The 20,300-nt window shown below is 39.5% G+C and overlaps 1 protein-coding gene across 3 annotated transcripts in view; it reads right to left on the bottom strand.

Moving 5' to 3' along the window:
- DCP1A (decapping mRNA 1A) overlaps positions 1 to 20,300 on the bottom strand; it is a 55,149-nt gene that overhangs the window by 19,953 nt on the left and 14,896 nt on the right. For all 3 annotated transcript variants that reach the window (XM_014827086.3, XM_014827087.3, XM_070492349.1), the window contains 2 exons: positions 8,762 to 8,828; positions 3,861 to 3,999 (listed from right to left, as the gene is read on the bottom strand). In XM_014827086.3, the coding sequence (XP_014682572.1) occupies positions 3,861 to 3,999; positions 8,762 to 8,828 (206 nt within the window). The remainder of the gene's footprint in view (positions 1 to 3,860; positions 4,000 to 8,761; positions 8,829 to 20,300) is intronic.

Raw genomic sequence — 20,300 nt, 5'->3', positions numbered from 1 at the left:
ATATGTGCTTACCATAGGATAGAATGTTAAGTAATGGATGATACGCATTTTTTCTATTCAAATTACTGAATCCTTATATTATTTCAGAACACCATTTACTCAGTGTTACCCATTTAAACAGAGGAAAACAGTCTGTGAAAGCCTACGAAATATCTTATCTTCCAACGTATCTCCTTGTGCAACATCACCATCAACCTGTATCAACATACTATGGGGAATGCTGGAGCTGAGCTGCAACTGACCCTCTGACATAAGGACAAGCTCTGTTCGTGTCAGTTCCACTGTGGCCTGTTGTAGGCACTGCCAGAGCCCATGTGGTTTGGGGCATTTGAGTCTGCAATACTTACTTAACTCAACCTGAACTACAAGATGGGTTGTACATTAAAAGATGTCCAGAACTTCAAATTTTTTTTTTTAAATGTGTGCAGGGCCCTTCCTGGAAGGTTTATTCTGAATTTGTTTATTAATGACAGTTTCCAGTCTTTGTAAGGATTAGGGGAAATGAACAATCACAAACAAATTTTCCGTACGGTAATTTTATAATACCTGGTTAAAAGCCTTAAAAATGTCAAAATCCTTTGATCCACTAATTCCATTGCAAGTAACTTACCTTAAGAGAAAATGCTGTATATGAAGACTTAGCTACAAGGATATATTTCTGAGTTCTTAATAGAAAGAGTCAGAAAAATCTAGGCTATTATTTATATAAGGCACAGAAGGAAAAATACACAGCTATTAATATCATGGTCCTTTTTTTCAAAAACTTTTAATTGTTCCAAATGAAATCTCACATACTCCCTGTGAAATAAATAGTCACCGTCCTAAAAAGATATTGTTCTTTGGGGAAAAAATAGGTTAGAAAAGAGTTAATAAAAACTACTTTTAAAACTAGCTAATAAAACTAGCATACAAAACACTGGGACATATTTATACATATTTTTTGGAAGGATACATAACAAGGTATTAGCAGTAATTTATTTCTAGGTGGTGGCCTTACGTTTTTTTCTTCTATTGTAATTTTTAAATATAAAATTGTCTATACTTAATATGTACTGCTTACCTAAGAAAAATAATGGTGTTCCTATTTTTTTAAGAACAAAAAAAATTATGGGTTTAAAAAGGTTTTTTTGCAATTAAACTAAAACAAAACAAACCACCCTCCCCTACCAAAATCCAGGATTACATCCTGTGGCCAGAAGCAACTCAGAAAGGGACCAGTTTCAGTTATCTTTCTTTACATTAAAAATAGGAAAGGTGGTTCAAACAAACTATAGGACTCGGGGTGAAAACGTTTACTAGAGAGACTTTTTATTTTCAAACAGTCTCTATTATAAATTCCTCACGCAAAGTCTGGCATTTCATTCACTGTGTCATACACACCGGGCAGGGGAGATTTAGAACTGGGACTAAACCCACCACCGAGGCCAGGTTGCGCCTCTGCGCTTGACTGCCCACCTCCTGAGTCTCCACCTCAAGATACACAAGGGGCCGCGTGGAGCCACCCGGCAGCTGGGGAGGCCCATCCACACAGAGGCAGGAACTCACGGCACCGCTAACCCCACCTCCATTTACTTAGATAACAGGCAAGTGCAGATAAGAAAGCTCCACCTATTTACGGACAGTTTTCAAAAACAAAAAACACATTATAAACTAAGTATCAAAGATTTAATTAAATTCCCAAAGATTTAATCTAACCACAGATATTTTATTTCTTCCATACTGTGGAAGAATTTTGTTTACAACAGTAATTATTGTGCTCTCCATAGTCTTACTTTTGCAATGTGTATTAACTAGAAATCATCTCAGATTTTTTGACTGCCTGCTTTACCTAGAGTCCCTTTACAGCTTTGTGTACAAAACAAGGCTTGAGTTCCTCCTCTCCTTTTGTGGCTATTCACTTCTCAGCCTGGAGTAAGCCAGCCCACCTTCTGCAGTGTCTGCTCCAGCGTGCAGCACCTGCGCTTTCTGTCCCGGGTGGCACCTTAATCTAGTCATCATTAGGAACGGGTAACAGAGGCCTGAACTTACTAGCTACCTGTTATCAGAACATTGAAAGGCCTCTATAAAAACAGAAAAAGGACTCTATGTAGATACCCAGATTTCATTAAGGACATGAGAGGGAATTTGGGGAATGTAAGGTAACCTAAAAGTTCAGAAAATGATTCTTGAAATTTATTCTCATCCAGTTTCCTAAGAATCAATGAATTCATTATAGAGAAGACTGCTTTTCTTACATTAATTTTCACAGATCCATAAATTCCTCCTGGTTCTCTATGAGACATTGAGGCATTTGGTACAACTTGAAACTTCTCATGGGCTCTAATGCATACTTCTCTACCCAAGAAGTGGGACTTGCTTTGGTGTTTGAACATAGACCATTTACTATAGTTTATGGTGAATATGACGCTTTATTTTTAGTTAGAGGAAACCATCTTCCAGAGCACTGTTTCCAAAGTTTCTTCCCTGAACTCTAGATTCTTGAGACATTAAAGAGTAGCATGTGGGGGCCAGCCCAGTGGTGCAGTGGTTAAGTTCGCACGTTTCACTTTGGCAGCCCAGGGTTCGCTGGGTCGGATCCCGGGTGTGGACCTACAGACTGTTTACCAAGCCATGCTGTGGTAGGTGTCCCACATATAAAGTAGAGGAAGATGGGCATAGATGTCAGCTCAGGGCCAGTCTTCCTCATCAAAAAGAGGAGGATTGGTGGTGCATGTTAGCTCAGGGCTAATCTTTCTCAAAAAAAAAAAAAAAAAAGAGTAGTACATGAAAAATGGTCCTGTGGTCAAATCAATCCGGGAACTGGCGTTATTGTTTTATTTACTACTGGACCTCAGTCTGGAGCACTGTAAAGCCAAGGGGATGGGGGAGGAACAGCCATGCTAACAATGTTTCCTTAACTCATCTGACCAACCGGAACCTTTTTTCAAGGGTCACCTGTTAACACATAGAGGCTCGTGTTAGAGTAGCACTTTTTGAGAAACCCAGTCTTAGAGACTGTTGTTTGCACCTTGTTCCTTGAACTTTTGGTGCGGTGAGGACTACACAAGAAATGAGAGAAAAGTACTTAACCCAGTGTTAGTGAAGAGTAAGGTGACAAGTATAATTCTGCTGAAACAAAGTGCCAGCAGTGGAAACCTTGTCTCACTCCAGTCAAGTGTGGGGCTTTGAAGTGCTAATGTCAAGTGAAAAGCCAGGACAGTTCCAAAGCTGCATGGTCTGAAGACCACTGAGGAAATATCCATGCTTGGCTCATAGTGGCCAGTTCATAAGTATGTACTGAATAAATTAACGAATGCACCTCAACGTCCGTTTTATTCAACTTTGGGGAGAAAATATAATCAGTTAACTTTTAAACTAAAATACAAAATAGAAAGGAAAAAAATGAATTCTAGAAAAGCCTCTCATTTGCGTAAAATTCCAAATGATGTTTAATGAGGCGGTCCACCTACAACCAATTTCAGACCATAAACATACTCTTTAGTATTAAGAAGTACAAATTACCAGAATACTTTTCAAAGACTACAGAGATTCCTAAGACCTAGCAGAGATGCAGGGGTGAAGAAGAGGCATGAAGCTTTTCCAGACCTACCTGTTGCAGACTAACTTCCTTACTCCAAAACCATTTTCTCCCAGGTAATTTTACAGAAATAGAAAAAGAGCATTCTAAATTTTCATGCCGAGTCAAGGACTCTGAGGTAAGCAAATTTCTTTCCTTATCTTTTAGGGTTGAAACTGTAAGATACGTTTTCTTTTTGACTAATTACTTCTGCTGGCCCTGGAGGTGACTTTCCCAGTCCATCAGCCCCTTGCAGGTCTCCTCCCCACCTTTCGGTCTTCCCGGTCAGCACGCAGAGTCTCACCCTCTCATACTCATCCTTGGCTCTGCTTAGCATCTCCAGGATGTCGATAGGCCTGTGGTCACTGCAGCCATTGGCCTGGCTGGGGCTCTGCTTCTCCCGAGCAGCTTGCTGGGACCGCCGTGTCTCCTCTTCTACAACACTAGAGGAGGAGAACCAGATTTTAGAAAGATTTCTTTAGACACAATCTGACCCAAGAATTTTTTTGATGTCCATCTTCCAAGGGTATAGGAAGAATGTCACATGATAACACTGTCCTTGCAATACAAAAGAAAGCCTCAATTACCTCATCCCAGGAGTAGATGACTAACAACTACTCCTGTTTTTTAAACAAAAAAATTTGTTTAATATTGTTTGACCTAATGTTTTCAAATAAAAGAACCAGCCCACATATGCTAATGGGAGTTCCTGGGCAGGCTGTTTTAAAGCAGTGAACTGACACTGAGTGGCCTTGGCCTATTCTTGTCCTAATCCTCCTCCTCAATAAAAACAAACCTCTTACTACTGAATTGTTTCTTGCCTATCATCATCACTGTCTGGAAAGTTTTCAGTTAATACAATTATCAAGTTGTTACTGTGTCCATAATACCCAGGTAGGCCTATTTATTACAATTGGGATTGAAACCTGAACGAATCTTAAAAAGTAAAAAAAAGGCTGGGACCAGCCCAGTGGTGTAGTGGTTAAGTTTGTGCGCTCTGCTTCAGCAGCCCAGGTTCATGGGTTCAGTTCCCGGGCACGGACCTACACCACCGTATCAAGCCATGCTGTGGTGGTGTCCCACAGACAAAATAGAGGAAGATGGGCACAGATGTTAGCTCAGGGACAATCTTCCTCAAGCAAAAAGAGGAAGGTTGGCAACAGGTGTTAGTTCAGAGTGAATCTTCCTCAGCAAGAAAAGAAAAAAGAAAAAAAGATTAGTTACCTTATTAAAATTTATTATTTTTATTCCAAGCTTGAATAAAAATATAAGAAACAGTAAAATATCCATGTGCTCACCACCCACCTTTCAGTTCCTAACATTTTGCTGTAATTGTTTCAGACCTTTATATATGGAGGAGAGGATGTTCGTAAGAAATGAAACTCCACAGATAGATCTGAAGACCCCGACCCTACCAGTGGTATTCTTAACCATCAACTTTTCTTGCTTTATGTATTTTCAAGTGCAGAATTAGCTTAAGCAATACCAATCAAAATAAAGAGCACTGCCACAATCACCCTGACCTCAGTTACCCACTTAGTGATCAGAATCATTCTGAGTTTTTAACAGGCTAAAATGTACTATGATTCTCCAAGAACGGTGGGCTTACAGATTTTCCCAAATTTATTTGAACGCAGAATTCCTGTTTGGAAAATGCTGCTTTAAGGTAATGGTGGTGTTTCTCTAACTAGATTTTTATAGCTCTTAATAGGATTATTATTTCTAAAACGAACACAGAATCATGAACTTTATGGTAGACTGAAACAAGACTGGTATGTGATATGAGGAACAGACCACTTAGAATAAATATTGTTTCTTTTATGTCTATACTGGTAATCAACTCCTGGGAAAGAAATACTGTTCTGTCACAACCGTGAGGCCTGTTGCAAAGGAAAAAAAGACTGCAGAGACATACATTGGTTATTTCTGGATAGTGGATTACAAGTAATTTCACTTTCTTTTTTTGTACTTTTCTCCATTTTCCATAATTAACAGGCACTCCTTTAATCATCAGAAAAAAAGGAGTACTATTTAAAGTGACATTCACTAATACTCAGTTATAGGCCGCACCAGTCTGAATCTACCTTCATCAGGGACTCCGGTCACACAGCCTGTTTCTACCTACCTCCTGCCGTGATGCCCGGCTTGCCCATGCTGGTATTCACCTCTCTCTTGACCTGGACTGGATCTGTGATTTTGGTTCAAAGGAAGAAAATTCCCAATAATCACCACTGTTCACTCGTGGAACAGGGCACCTCACACAGCTCACCACTGCTGACAGCGGGAGGCTCCTGGGTGGTACGGAAGGGACCCTCGCACGAGCGAGGCTTAGACTCTAAAGCCTCTTCCAATTTGAACTCTGTGAAGAGTGGTCTCGTCTCTCTCCCTTCCTCTCAAACCCCCAAATACACCCCCTAAGACTATCAGGAATAAAGCTCATTTCCATGAGTTCTCCAAATTTTACAGTCTATGTGGGCAAACAGTCAAAGAAGCTTTTATTGTTCAAAATAGTTTCTGGTAGACTAGATTTCCTCCTTAGGAGAGTCAACATTTTCCAGGTGTAGTGGATTTTCAACTTTGCCACTGACCAAAGAGAATTTCCAAATTTAGACAATACAGGTCTACAAGCTTGCTTGCTCTCCTGCATAGCTTCTCAGCTTTTATAAATATCTTTTGGAATAAATCAATTTTTACTTGGAGAATTATTATTATATTTCAGCTATTGAAACAGTGATGGGAAGAACTAACTTTAACAGAATGAGCACTGACAGGCACATTTATTTAGACATAACATACCAAAAAGAATTTTCCTGTATTTCTAGTTAGCAGAGGTGATATTCTGAAACACGCAGCAAACAGAGGCTGTGCGCAGGCAAAGTCAGAGCACAGGAAGATAAGGCAGTTTGTTTTTATCTTTGGTGACCAGAATGCCATTTATCACAAAGTTAATGTTAACATTAAGGTATTCTCTTCAGCCATAAATAGGCCAGACACTTGAAAAATCGCTATCAACGGTTTCACGAGGGCGTTCCTGTAATCACTCCAATACCTCCCTGCTTCTAGCAAAACAAGCTGAAAGCTTAGGCAACTGTTCCTCTTTGGGGTATTTCTAGTGAACGCTTTTGTGTTCCCTCTCTGCTTCCTCATCCTATTTTGGGTTCAAAACAATTATTTTCAGGTAGGCCTTCAGTCTTTTGCTTCGTTTACACCATCTGAAGTCTGGCATTAGGGGTACCACTTGCCCTGAGAGAGAAAAAAAGCTCAAAATGGCTTCCTGTGAACAGCTGTTAGAGCTAAAAGAGCCAGATTCTCTCAATCCAAAAGCTCTCAATCTGTAGTAGAAAGTCTACACGTTAATAAATTCCAAAGCTTAGATACTTAAGAAAAATATTCTGGATTTCAGGATAAATAAGAATCAACAAATCTGTGTCTTATAAGCAATCAGAAGTAAGCTCTTTGCTGTCACTTTTAAAACTACAAAAAAAGTAGTCACCAAATAATTGGCCTTGTAAAAAAGTAGTTTTTATCTTTTTTTAGAGAAAAGGTGTTCTAAAAAGGAAAGCGTGGTTCCAGAGAGCCAACACGTTTTCAACTATGAATGACACCAGTTCCCATGGCACAGCAGACAGCAATGCGCGCTCACAGCAGAGCAAACGGCAGGAGGCCGGTGACCATCCCCTCGGGACACCTCGGCCGGTGACCATCCCCTCGGGACACCTCGGCCGGTGACCATCCCCTCGGGACACCTCGGCCGGTGACCATGCCCTCGGGACACCTCGGCAGGCCTGGACGACGGACTCGGCCTTAGTCATGTGCACTTCTTTCAAAACCAAGTAGACCTGGAACTGAGGTTTGGGGATCAATGATTTATTTCCACTTTTACAAGAATTAGCTTAAAATCAGACTGTAAAAAAAATTAAGATTGTTTTCTTCCAAACATGTAGATAAAACTTCACAGGAGAGCAAAGGGAATTTTGATTTGAGAGAGAGGGAAGAGAGGTCCACATTTCTGAGGAGATTCAGGCAAAAATTGAAAAGGAAACCTAAGTGCACCAGAATACACTGCTAATGTGTAGCTTGTTGCCCAGAGCTCTGTGGCACCTCAGGCCCCTCTAGCACCATAGCGTCTTGTGCGCCCAGAATCCAGACTGGCAGCGCCAGCAAAATAGATAAGCCCCATGGGGGGTGGCTTCTGTGGGCTAGCTTGAGAAAGGACAATGAGCTAGCCTTTAGAACATTAATTCAATGACAATTACTTTCCAAATTCCAAGACTATGACTTAGAAAAAAATCTCCCGGAACATAATCCATTAGTGGATTGGTGACTACTACACCTAGAATGTGCGTCAGAAATAAGCTCACTTAGGGGCCGGCCTGGTTGGCGCAGCGGTTAAGTTCACATGTTCTGCTTCAGCAGCCCAGGGTTCACCGGTTCGGATCCCAGGTGCGGACATGGCACCGCTTGGCAAGCCATGCTGAGGCAGGCGTCCTGCATATAAAGTGCAGGAAGATGGGCACAGATGTTCGTTCAGGGCCAGTCTTCCTCAGCAAAAAGAGCAGGACTGGCAGCAGATATTAGCTCAGGGCTAATCTTTCTCCCTGCCAAAAAAAAAACCTCACTTAAAGGAAGTAAACATGGATGTGTGCGGAAGTTCTCTATCAGCTACCAGACACAGTGCTACTTGTTACAGGGGACATCGGGAGAACCTAAATCAGATCCACTGCATATGATGGTTAGGCTGTGCACTGAACATCGATGATCTCTTCTGGAGTTAGGCAGTTTGACCGCCCTAACCACGTTTAACAGTAAGGTTCTGGTTAAATTATGATCTGTCTGCAGGACTGGATACATCAGTCATTAGAAATACTGCAGAGGACTATTTAATGCCCTGGAAAAATGCTGCTGACCTGAGAAGGAGGATGTGCAGTATGATCCTATTTTTGACACATGAGACCCAATGTACAGATAAAAAAAGACTGGAAGGAAACAGACTAAAATGCTAACATTGGGAGTAGCAGGACTATAGATAATTTTAGATTTCTTTAAGCTTTTCCGCCTTTTCCAAATTTTAGACAATAAACAGGAAATTAGGGGAGAAATAAGTGAGTTAATAGACTCCAGTAACAAAGAGAAGTAAGAGGAAAAATCATTTTTTCATCTCTCACATATCATTAATTAAATCTATGGAGTAATATAAATACTTACTTGGCCATGAGTTTGGCTATGCGGTGACAGTCATTCTTGTCATAAAACCAGATACTGTATATTGACACTTGAAAAACAAAGGAAAAAAAAGATGAAGGGAAGCAAGGTTTCAACATTTGGGTTTATGTAAGTAATATACTATTACCACAGAATGTCACAGAGTTTACCATCAGACCCTCAAACTGTTAACAGTTTCTTGAAAGAAGGAAAAAGCCTCTCCCCAAAACTGTTGAATAAAACTAGGACAGGTAAAATATTCAGATTAAAATTGCAAAACAGTTGGTTTTAGACATTATTACCAGATCTCACTGAGCCTAACCTGCCGCTAAGTGTAAGATGCATGATTACTTTACGTATTATCAGGAATAAAGATGCTGCCAATTCAACTAAGAGCCAACACTGATTGTCAGACGCATTCCAAACTGATAGTAAAATGTGGGGACAAAAGGGTCCTGATTAATGAAAACCAAGTTTACCAGCTAACTAAACACCAGAACTTTTATGAGTCCCCTGAAACTTAAAATATAGAATTAATATTACATTACAGTAAAAACAAAGCTTTAAAAACAAATACCAGCTCCAGATCCATCCTATGTTCAATTCTGTTCACATGTGGGATGGAAGCTCTGCAGCTGAACTCAGTCTATTATACTTCTTTTCCCTTCTTTTTCATTCCCAGTATGATCAGCACTAAGAAAGCCCTCACAATATATTTGGTGAACAGGTAAAGAACTTTACTATTAAAGATAACAATACACAAAACTACTGTAAATACTTTCTAAATAAGGCAGAGTAGGAATACTGAATGTATGTCAAAATAAACCTATGGATGGGTATAGCTCCTTGCTACCACGTGCGCCACAGTGACACTCACCGCTTGTCCCGGTTTGCACCTCCTTTCAGACTTACAATGACTCTTGGCCACAGAAAGGGCAGGTATCATCATTCTTTTTTAAAAAATTAAACTTTTAATTTTGAAACAATTGTAGCTTCACATGCAATTGTAAAAAATAAACAGAGATCCTGTGTGCCCTTTTTTCTTCCAATGGCAACATTTTGTAAAACTGTAATGTCACAGCCAGGATGCTGACACTGATACAGTCAAGATATAGAACATTTCCAAGCCACAGGGATCCCTGGCGCCACCTTTTCACAGCCACACTCTCCTCTCTTGGTGCCCCCCCACCGCTGTGTCTGACTCCTGGCAAACACACTAATCTGTTCTCCATTTCTATAATGTCATTTCAAGAATGTTATATAAATGGGAACATAATAGTATGCAACTTTTTGAGACTGACTTTACTCACTAAACATAATTCTCTGAGTAGTCATCCAAGTGGTTGCTTGCATCAACAGTTCGTCTCTTTTTTTTGCTGAGTAGTATTTCATGGTATGGATATACCAGTTTGTTTAACCATTTATCTGTCAAAGGACATCTGGAGTGTTTCCAGTTTTTGGCTATTATGCATAAACCTGCTATAAATGTTCACGTATGGTTTTTTGTGTGAACATAAGTTTTCACCTCTCTGGGTTAAATGCCCAAAAATACTGTTACTGAGTCACAGTAGTTGCCTATTTAGTTTAATAAGGAACTGTTTTTAAATTTTTTTTTTTTTGAGGAAGATTAGCCCTGAGCTAACTATTGCCAGTTCTCCTCTTTTTGCTGAGGAAGCCTGGCCCTGAGCTAACATCGTGCCCATCTTCCTTTACTTTTATATGTGGGACGCCTACCACAGCATGGCGTGCCAAGCGGTGCCATGTCCGCACCCGGGATTCGAACCAGCGAACCCCGGGCCGCCGAGAAGCGGAACGTGTGCACTTAACCGCTGCGCCACCCGGCTGGCCCCATAAGGAACTGTTAAACTGTTTTCCAGAGTAGTTGTGCTATTTCATATTCCTACCAGCAATGGAGAAGCAATCCAGTTTCTCTGCATCCTTGCCAGCATTTGTTGTTCTATTTCTAAGTTTATCCATTCTAGTAAAGTGTATAGTCATATCTCATTGTGGTTTTAATTTACATTTCCCTCATAGTAGCTGATGATGTTGAACATCTTTTCATGTGCTTCTTTGTCATCTGTATATTTTTAGTCAAATGTCTGTTCATGTCTTTGCCTCTTTTAGTTGAATTTTTTTTTACTGTTGAGTTTTGAGAGTTTTTCATACATTCAAGATACTAGTCCTTTTTTGAATATGTGGTTTGAAAATATTTTCTCCCTCTCTTTTGCTTGTTTTTTCATCCTCTTAACAAGGTCCTTCCAAAGCAAAAGTTTTTTATTTTGATAAGGTCCACTTTATCAGGTTTTCCTTTTACGGATCATGCTTTTGCTGTCAAGTCTAAGAACTCTCTGTTGATCCTGAGTTCCAAAATTTTCTCCTATGTTTTTTTCTTAAAATGTTTATACTTTTACATTTAATTTGGTGATCCATTTTGAGTTAATTTTTATATAAAAAGGTTTAGATTAAGGTTCATTGTTCTTTTTTGGTCCAACTGTTTAGTTGAAAATAATGATCTTCTATCGAGGAGTCTTTTGTACCTGTGTCAACTATCAGTTGGGCAAATTTGTGTGGGTCTATTTCTGGATTCTTTATTCTGTCCTACTTATTTAAGTGTTATCCGTCGACCAATACCACACCATCTTGATTATTCCCTTCATACTAGGTAGAATAAATCCTCCCACTTTAAGCTTCTTTTTCAAGATTGTTTTATTAGCTTGTAGGGCCTGTACTTTTCCATATAAACTGTAGAATACGTGTCTATGCCTACAAAAAGCTTTGCTGGCTGGAATCTTAGAGGGAAAACATTTAACCTTTCACTATAAATAGGATGTGAGCTGTAAATTTTTTGTAGATGCTCTTTATCAAGATGAGATAGTTCACTTCTATTCTTAACTTGAGAGTTTTTATCATAAATGAGCACATGATTTTTTTGTGTGTCAAAAAACACAAAATATGATCACATGATATTTCTCCTATTTCTTCTTTAGCCTGTTGCTATGGTGGATTACACTGATTGACTTTCAATATTGAACTAGCTTTGTAGAGCTGGAATAAAGTCCATTTATATTTCTTTTCTACATATTGTTGAATTTGCTAATACTGGGTTGAAGATCTTTTTCATCTAAGTTCATGAGAGATACTTATTTGTAGTTTTCTTGGTTTGTACTGTCTTTGCCTTGGTTGGGTATCGGGGTAATAATGGCCTTATAAAATCAGCTGAGAAGTGTTCCTTCCTTTTCTGTTTTCTGGAAGAAACTGTGTAAAATTAGTGTTAATTCTTTGAATTCTCCAGAAAAACCATCTGGGCCTGGAGATTTGTTTTTGGAGAGCTTTTAAATTATGAATTCAATTTCTTTAATGGCTACAGAACTATTCATATTATCTATTTTATCTTGGTTGAGTTTTGTAGTTTGTGGTTTTCAAGGAATTGGTCCATTTCTTCTAAGTTGTCAAGTTTATGAATGCAGAGTTGTCCATGGCATTCTCTTATTACCCGTTTAATGTCTGGAGAACCTGTAGTGATATCCACTATTTCATTCCTGTACTGGTAATTTGTGTCTTCTTTTTGTTAGTCTTGTTAAAGGTTTATCAATTTTACTGACTTTTTTTCAAAGAACCAGCTTTTTGTTTCATTGATTTTTCTCTATTTTGATATTTTCAATGTTACTGATTTCTGCTCTCATCTTTATTCTTTCCTTACTTCTGTATGATTCGAGTTTATTTTGCTCTTCCTTTTCTAATTTCTTAAGGTGGGAATTTAGTAGGCTCTCAGCCAGTGCTGCTTGAAGGGGTGGGGGGAGTTCCCACGGATAGGCCATCTGGGGTGCCTCTGGTGGGAGAGGGAGCCTCTGACCTTCGCAGGTGAAGACTGCTTCCCAGGCCAGGTTGGTTGTGATGGGAATCCTCGTCTGTCCCCACCTCCCGTTCACGGAAGGGTGGGAAAGCACTTCCCTAGTAGCCACTTATTGTCACTAGGGCTTCCAATCCTTCCTGTCAGTTTTGCTGGGCTCTTCTGGTACTGTTGGCAGGGCTCCCACTCAATCTAGGGGCGGAATAAGGGCCACCTTCTGTCGCTAGGTTGGAGATCAAGAGACACCAAGCCTAGGTCCCCTTCTGCTGCTGCTGTCTTGTCCTGCCAGTTCTGGGTCCTGCACCAAACTGTCTTCCTCTCTCCACCTTTCAGAATTCTCCTGACTGTCTCTTGTGTTGTTTCTGGGTTTTACAGTTGTACATAACAGGGAGAAGCAAGGAGAGACAAGTCTATGCCATTTTGTTTGGATCAGAAGTCTTGTTATGCACTTTCATGGATGGAGGCGCACAGAAAGACTAAGTGATGTATCAATAAATCAGAGAAAAATAGCCTTAGAACTAGAACTCAGATCTTCTCATCCTTAGGTCTATAGTCTTGCCACTACACACCCATTGCCTTACTAGTTGAAATAACATAAAATTTTTTATATAAACAAAAAGTTAATGAGCTTCAATTATGCTTGAAGACTAAAGCAACACATAGAAGTATAAATAAAGTTAAAAATTATACATTAAAAGAATGACAGAATATAAGAAATATAAATGTTAGCACAAGAAACTCTAAATAAATTAAAAATCCCTTTTCTATAACTATTATTTGAACTCTATCAATATACATTAACATATATTGATACTATCAATGTACATTAATTTAGAAAGCCACTGTTAATAAAAACTTTTTAAATTGAGGCATAATGCACACCTTATATTAGTTTCAGGTATACAATGTAATGATTTGATATTTGTGTATATTGCAAAATGATCACACAATAAGACTAGTTAACATCTATCACCATACATAGTTACAAAAAATATTTTCCTTGTGATGAGAACTTTTAAGATTCATTCTCTTCGCTACTTTCAAATATGCAATACAGTGTTATTAACTATACTCACCATGCTGTACATTATATCCCTGTGACTTACTCATTTTATAACCAGAAATTTGTACCTTTTGACCCTCGTCACCTATTTCACTCACCCCATGACTCCCCTGCCTCAGGCAGCCACCAATTTGTTCTTTGTATCCATGAGATTGGCTTTCATTTTTTTAAGATTCCACATATAAGTGAGATCCTAAGGTATTTATCTTTTTCTGTCTGACTTATTTCACTTAGCACAATGCCCTGAAGGTCCATCTATGTTGTCATAACCAGCAAGATTTCATTCTTTTTTATGGCTGAATTATATTCCACTGAATATGAGTTATGTATATATAAATACACAGTACTTTTCTTTTTTTTTGGTGAGGAAGATTGACCCTGAGCTAACATCTGTTGCCAATTTTTCTCTTTTTGCTTGAGGAAGATTGTTGCTGAGCTAACATGAGTGCCAATCTTCCTCTATTTTGTATGTGGGATGCTGCCACAGCATGGGTTGACGAGCAGTGTGTAGGTCTGCACCTGGGATCTGAACACTAGGCTGCCGAAGCAGAGCATGCAAACTTCACCACCATGCCACTGGGCTGGTGCCCACACTACATCTTCTTTATCCATTCATCCATCAATGGATAGTTAGGTTGTTTCCAAGTCTTGGCTATCGTAAATAATGCTTCAATGAACAGGAGGTACATGTATCTCTTTCAATTAGCGTTTTTGTTTTCTTTAGATAAATACCCAGAAGCAGAACTCCTGGATCATATGGTAGTTCTATTTTTAATTTTCTGAGACACCTCCATACTGTTTTTTATAGTGGCTGCACCAATTTCCATTCCCAAGAACAGTGCATGAGGGTTCCCTTTTCTCCATATCCTCGACACTTATTTCTTGTCTTTTTGATAACAGCCATTCCAACAGGTACAAGGTAATATCTCATTGTGGTTTTCAGCTGCATTTCTCTGATGATTAGTAATGTTGAGCATCTTTACATGTACCTGCTGGCCACCTGTACGTCTTCTTTGGAAAAATGTCTATTCAGACCCTCTGCCCAATTTTTAATAGATTGTTTGTTCTTTTGCTATTGAATTGTATGAGTTTTTTATATATATTGGGTATTAACCCTTTATCAGATATATGACTTGCAAATATTCGCTCCCACTCGTTAGGCTGCCTTTTCACTTTGTTGATGGTTTCCTTTATTGTGCAGAAGCTTCTTAGTTTGATGTAATCCCACTTGTTTATTTTTGCTTTTGCTGTCTTTGCTTTTGGTGTCAAATCCAGGAAATCACTGCCAAAACTGACGTCAAGGATCTTATGGTCTATGTGTTTCTCTGGAGTTTCATGGTTTCAGGTCTTACATTTGAGTCTTTAATTCATTTTGAATTAATTTTTGTGTATGATGTAAGATAGTGGCCCAATTTTATTCTTTTGCATGTAGCTGTCCAGTTTTCCCAACACCCTTTATTGAAGAGACTGTCCTTTCCCCATTGCACATCTTGGCTCTTCTGTTGTAAATTAACTGACCATATACTCATGGGTTTATTTCTGGGCTCTCTATTCTGTTCCATTGATCTGTGTGTCTGTTTTTATGTCAATACTATACTGTTTGGTTACTATAGCTTTGTAATATAGTTTAAAATCAGGGAGTGTGATGCCTCCAGTGTTGCTCTTTCTCAGGATTGCTTTAGCTATACAGGGTCTTTTGTGGTTCCATACAAATTTTAGAACTGTTTGTTCTATTTCTGCGAAAAATGCCATTGGAATTTTGATTGGGATTGCACTGAATCTGTAGATTGCTTTGGGTAGTATGGACATTTTAACAATATCAATTCTTCCAATCCATGAGCATAGAATACCTTTTTATTTATTTGCCTTCTTCAATTTCCTTTAGTTTTCAGTGGATAATAAAGGCTGTTTTAATGGTGAGTTTTTTTGTTTCATCCTTAATTAATGTCATTATACTCTACAAAAGACTCATGGCCAATCATAACTTTAAAAGTTCCCTTTTCAATGGAAATAAAAACTTAGTTGGATTTTTTCTACTGTCATTGTAGAGTCAATTAAAACATTATTGATACACAGACCAAAGTGAATGACTTCATTTTAATGAATAAAGATCACGATTTTTTCCTACCCTGTTTGCGAGGGGGCTTCTCTAGCAGGGAAACCTTCCAATTACACTAAAACTGTCCTTAACTGTCAGACCCCACATCTGGTCATGTGTCCTGCAGGTGACTGCATGCATTACCACAAGGCAGCCTAAGTTCGCTTTTGTTTTCTGAGCCTTCAGCCTGCTGTGAATAGTTTCTCGTGTTTGGAATCCATTTTCACAGTCCCTCTTCTGTTCACAGAACTTCAAAACACTACCAATGCTTCAAACAGAATCAAAGCTCAATGAATAACAAGAAATTTTGGAATATTTGACATGATGCAAGTCAACAAATTAAATGTAGCTTTCACATTCCAATGGAAGGAGCACAGAAGCAGCCTTGTTACAGAGGAGATAATTATTAGGCATTATCTACTGTGGGGTCTCAGTTATGTTCCTAGGAGCTAAAGATTGCTCCAACATAGAGTAAATCAGACTAGGGCTTTGAAAAGAGACCATATGGCAATTACACACAACTACCTTCCTCTAAATACGCCTCTTTCAACCTTGGCTCAAGAACACAAAAAACACAAGAGTCCAAATACAAAAGATTCCAGTTTTCCTCTAATAGACACACCCACACAACTTATAACGATGAGAAAAAGTTTATGATATGCAATATATCAGGCTCAGAGGGGAACACACAACATTTTTTACGCTAAACAGAGGCATTTAAGTATGTTTTCATAGGGGACTGCAAACCAAACTCTCAGCAAAGAATTCTGTATTGATGATCAAAATAAGCCCACCAGAGCTATCAACTTATTTTGACAAATCTTCACTTAAGTCCCCCCTTTTCCTTTGAAGAAATATACTATAATTTAGAAATAAGACACGTGCCTTCCTCTCTTGTACATTATCAAGTAAACTGCCAAAAAAGAGCCAAACACTTTCAAAGGCATGTTTGCAGAAGAAATAAAGATAAGGAAGCCATAATGATAGCTTAATGGGTAAAGGATAAGACTCACACTCGATTCTGCCAAAAGCAGACCTGTAGAGGTTCAGACACGCATCCAAGAATCAGCTCTGTCTGCCAACGTATCAAATGCTCAGTGCATGCAACTGGCAAGAAGGCCCAGGGAGCTGCCACTGAGCCTGTCACTGTCACTGGTGAGGAAAGACAGACAAGTCTGCCAGATAGCTAAAACCACAGAGGACCTTGTCTCCAAACCAAAGCTAAGTATTCTTCCCTCAAGAGAACTTACATTCTAACACCTAAGGACGAACACATGCCTGCTGAAATATCCTGAAATAATTTTTTATTGATTAACTATACCACGGAGGAATTAGGGATCTGGCAACACAGTATTATTTTGCTATGGCAAATGATGATGGCATCCTGTTTTATAAATGGCTTTTCTCAAGATGAAAGCAAACTATTTAATTATTGGACATCCACCACATATTGTGGCTGTTAACAGCTGTCCCAGGTCATGCTGTACAGGCAAGTTACTGAAGAGCCAGGGGATGTGACAGGACATTTAATTACCTTTAAGTTGTACTTCCACGAAAAATATCAAAATGCAGAAAAGAAAATCCAAAATTAAATGCTTTCTTTGCTTTTCAAATGAGTCCTTTTCTTTCGAAAGTATAAAAAACAAGACTAACAAAGATTAAAGGTATTGTATTATTTAATACTGAGAAATTTAAAAAAGCTGAGGGGCAAGTTTTCCCTTTCCCTAGAGAGCCCTGTCTGAAGATCCAGCAGGCCACCCGGATTTGATGTTATACCTCATTCTCCTTCTCATCTGGAGTGGTATATGGCACACACAAGATCAAGAAAATCCAAATTAATTTGGAGCCTTTGTAAAATCCCTTGAGAGTTTTAGAGATCCTGTGAAATGTCACAAAAACAGAGCTGGGAATCATTCTCATGCACACGTTGTCTTTTTGATTCATTTACTATTTAGATCTGACCTACTTTCTAAAAGGATTTGAGGAGGCTGGAGATTTTCTCAGTACCGCACCAAGAAGAAAAGGGCGTTTGATAAAAGCTTTTTGGCAATAGTGTTAAGAGTTACAAAATTTCTAAAGACGATACTGACAAAGATGCCCTACACCAGAAACAAAAACAAGAAAATGGGCTTTGAACATGGCCCAAGACACTTACTCTAGACATAAGGAAGACTCTTGAGTATCAAAGTAACACAAGAATGGAACAGATTATACAAACACAAACCTGCCCCGGCAAGTGAAAAAGCAAATGCCTCTACCTCGACAGATCATTTCCTTTAAGACAAGAATAAGCCTCATGGCTCCACATCACATCAAAAGGCTGGGAAAGAGAGAGAAGAGCAAGGCTCCGAGGTGGTGGTAGAACGCGCGCACACACAGGACAAAGGGTGTGGAGCCAAAGACTGAGTGACCTGGGGTCACAAAAGGAGACGGGGCAGGTGGCAAACAGGCAGGCGAGGAAATGCAGAGAATCTGTAAGCAAGGCCGGTAAACCTGATTCACTTACCTTAGCAGCTTACACTCTTTGGCCAAAAGAGCAGACATCTTAAAACACCACTGAACACTAACGTGGCAGAGAAAGAGCCCACTTCCTAAAACTTAAATTCTAATTATTTGTTTATTTTATTTTTTTTAAAGATTTTATTTTTTCCTTTTTTCTCCCCAAAGCCCCCCAGTACATAGTTGTATATTCTTCGTTGTGGGTCCTTCTAGTTGTGGCATGTGGGACGCTGCCTCAGCGTGGTTTGACGAGCAGTGCCGTGTCCGCGCCCAGGATTCGAACCGACGAAACACTGGGCCGCCTGCAGCGGAGCGCGCGAACTTAACCACTCGGCCACGGGGCCAGCCCCTCTAATTATTTATTTATTGAACACTGACTAAAATACTTATGCCAGGAAATTTAAGAATGCTATTCTGCAAGCTCTTTGGTTTTATTATTTTAAAATTTGGCACCCCTCTCTAAATTAAATCAAGTCTGAAAATATTTACCAGCAACATAGCATCCACAGTCCCTTTTTAACAGTATAGGATTCAGATACCTGAAACGACCACTGGACTATTTTGGGGATTAGGAAAATAAACCAAAGAATATCACAATTGATCATTCCTATTTATAAACTTCTTATTCTTAAATGATGAGCAACTCCAAATAAAACAGTGAATCACACTATGGTTTTACCTCTGCTCTTAGGATTTATTGCCACACAGTACTCGCCACTCCCTGAGGCAGAGCTTCTCCTCAGTGTGTGCTGCAAGTGACTACGGTGTGCCAAAATGTTGGACCCGTCCAATCCCCACTTGTGGTCTATTCACCCCAGTGTCTCACACAAATATTATTATTTCTACATGTCATAAGGGACAACAAAGAGTGGGAAGAATGGCTCTTGGCCTCCATGGAGTTGAGTTCCTGTTTCCTAGGCTTCCAAAAATCTACACTTTGGGTTTTGGGAAACAGGTCAGACAGTGGTCTAAGAAAAGGGAGAAGTTCTTTGCTGCCTTCCTTAACTTCCATCCTACACATTCTTCCACCAGTTCACTAAGAGATCACCCACCCGAGGCTTGTACGGCAAATGCCCACAGGCCTATAGGAGACCCCAGGGTGTGGTGAGATCGGTGAAGCTGTGGGGTCACGTCCTACCCAGAGCTCCAGCTGGCTATCAGTACTTGCAGGAATGCAGGTGCTGTGTGGCCATGCACGCCATTTTGTCATGAGAACAAAAGGAAGAAATCCAGATATGTGTGTGTAAAGTAACTCAATCTTTAAAAATTGGTAGCAAATGCTTACTCTATGTCACCTTCTTTAACTTTTTTTTTTCTTAGCCCTGAACTAACATTTGCGCCAATCTTCCATCACTTTATACATAGGCTGCTGCCACAGCAGGGCTGATGAGTGGTGTAGGTCCATGCCTGGGATCTGAACCTGCCAACCCAGGCCACTGAAGCAAAGCATGCCGAACTTAACCACTCTGCAACTGGGCTGCCCCCCATGCCTTCCTTTTAATAAAAAGAAAAAGCTGAGCGTGCCTGGCAGCAGTGACACTGTAAGTAGCTTGATCTGCCCGGACCCTCCAGGGTACTGAACCTCAAGGGCTCAGTCCCGAGATTTATTCTGCCTACTCCAGAGTGGCTTCAAAACTCCTTGGACTAGCGGTTAATTGTTTCAATTTGTACCTCCACAATGAACTTCACTATGTAAACACAAAGTGAAAACTTATACACATACATATTAAGAACACATTTCTGCCTCCTAGCTACAAGTAATTGTTGCTTTCCTTTGTTAGTTCTCACAAGAGAAAACACTGATTATCTAAAAGAGATAAATGGTGAATGCACAGTTAACTATTAAAAGCTTTATAATTAAGATAACACCACAATAAAAGAAAGCTAAAAATTGCTTTTTACCTGACAACACTACCTAAGGCGGAAAAAAGCCAATAATGAGGCATAATGAAAAGAATCTGCTTTGAGAATTCTGAAACATTCATGCACTCACAAAGTTAACAGGAAGGCACCTGGTAGAGGCTCTACTGAA

The sequence above is a fragment of the Equus asinus genome, chromosome 21 (assembly GCF_041296235.1).
Source record: "Equus asinus isolate D_3611 breed Donkey chromosome 21, EquAss-T2T_v2, whole genome shotgun sequence".
Classification (NCBI taxonomy): domain Eukaryota; kingdom Metazoa; phylum Chordata; class Mammalia; order Perissodactyla; family Equidae; genus Equus; species Equus asinus.
This window is presented reverse-complemented; position numbering and strand designations above follow the sequence as displayed.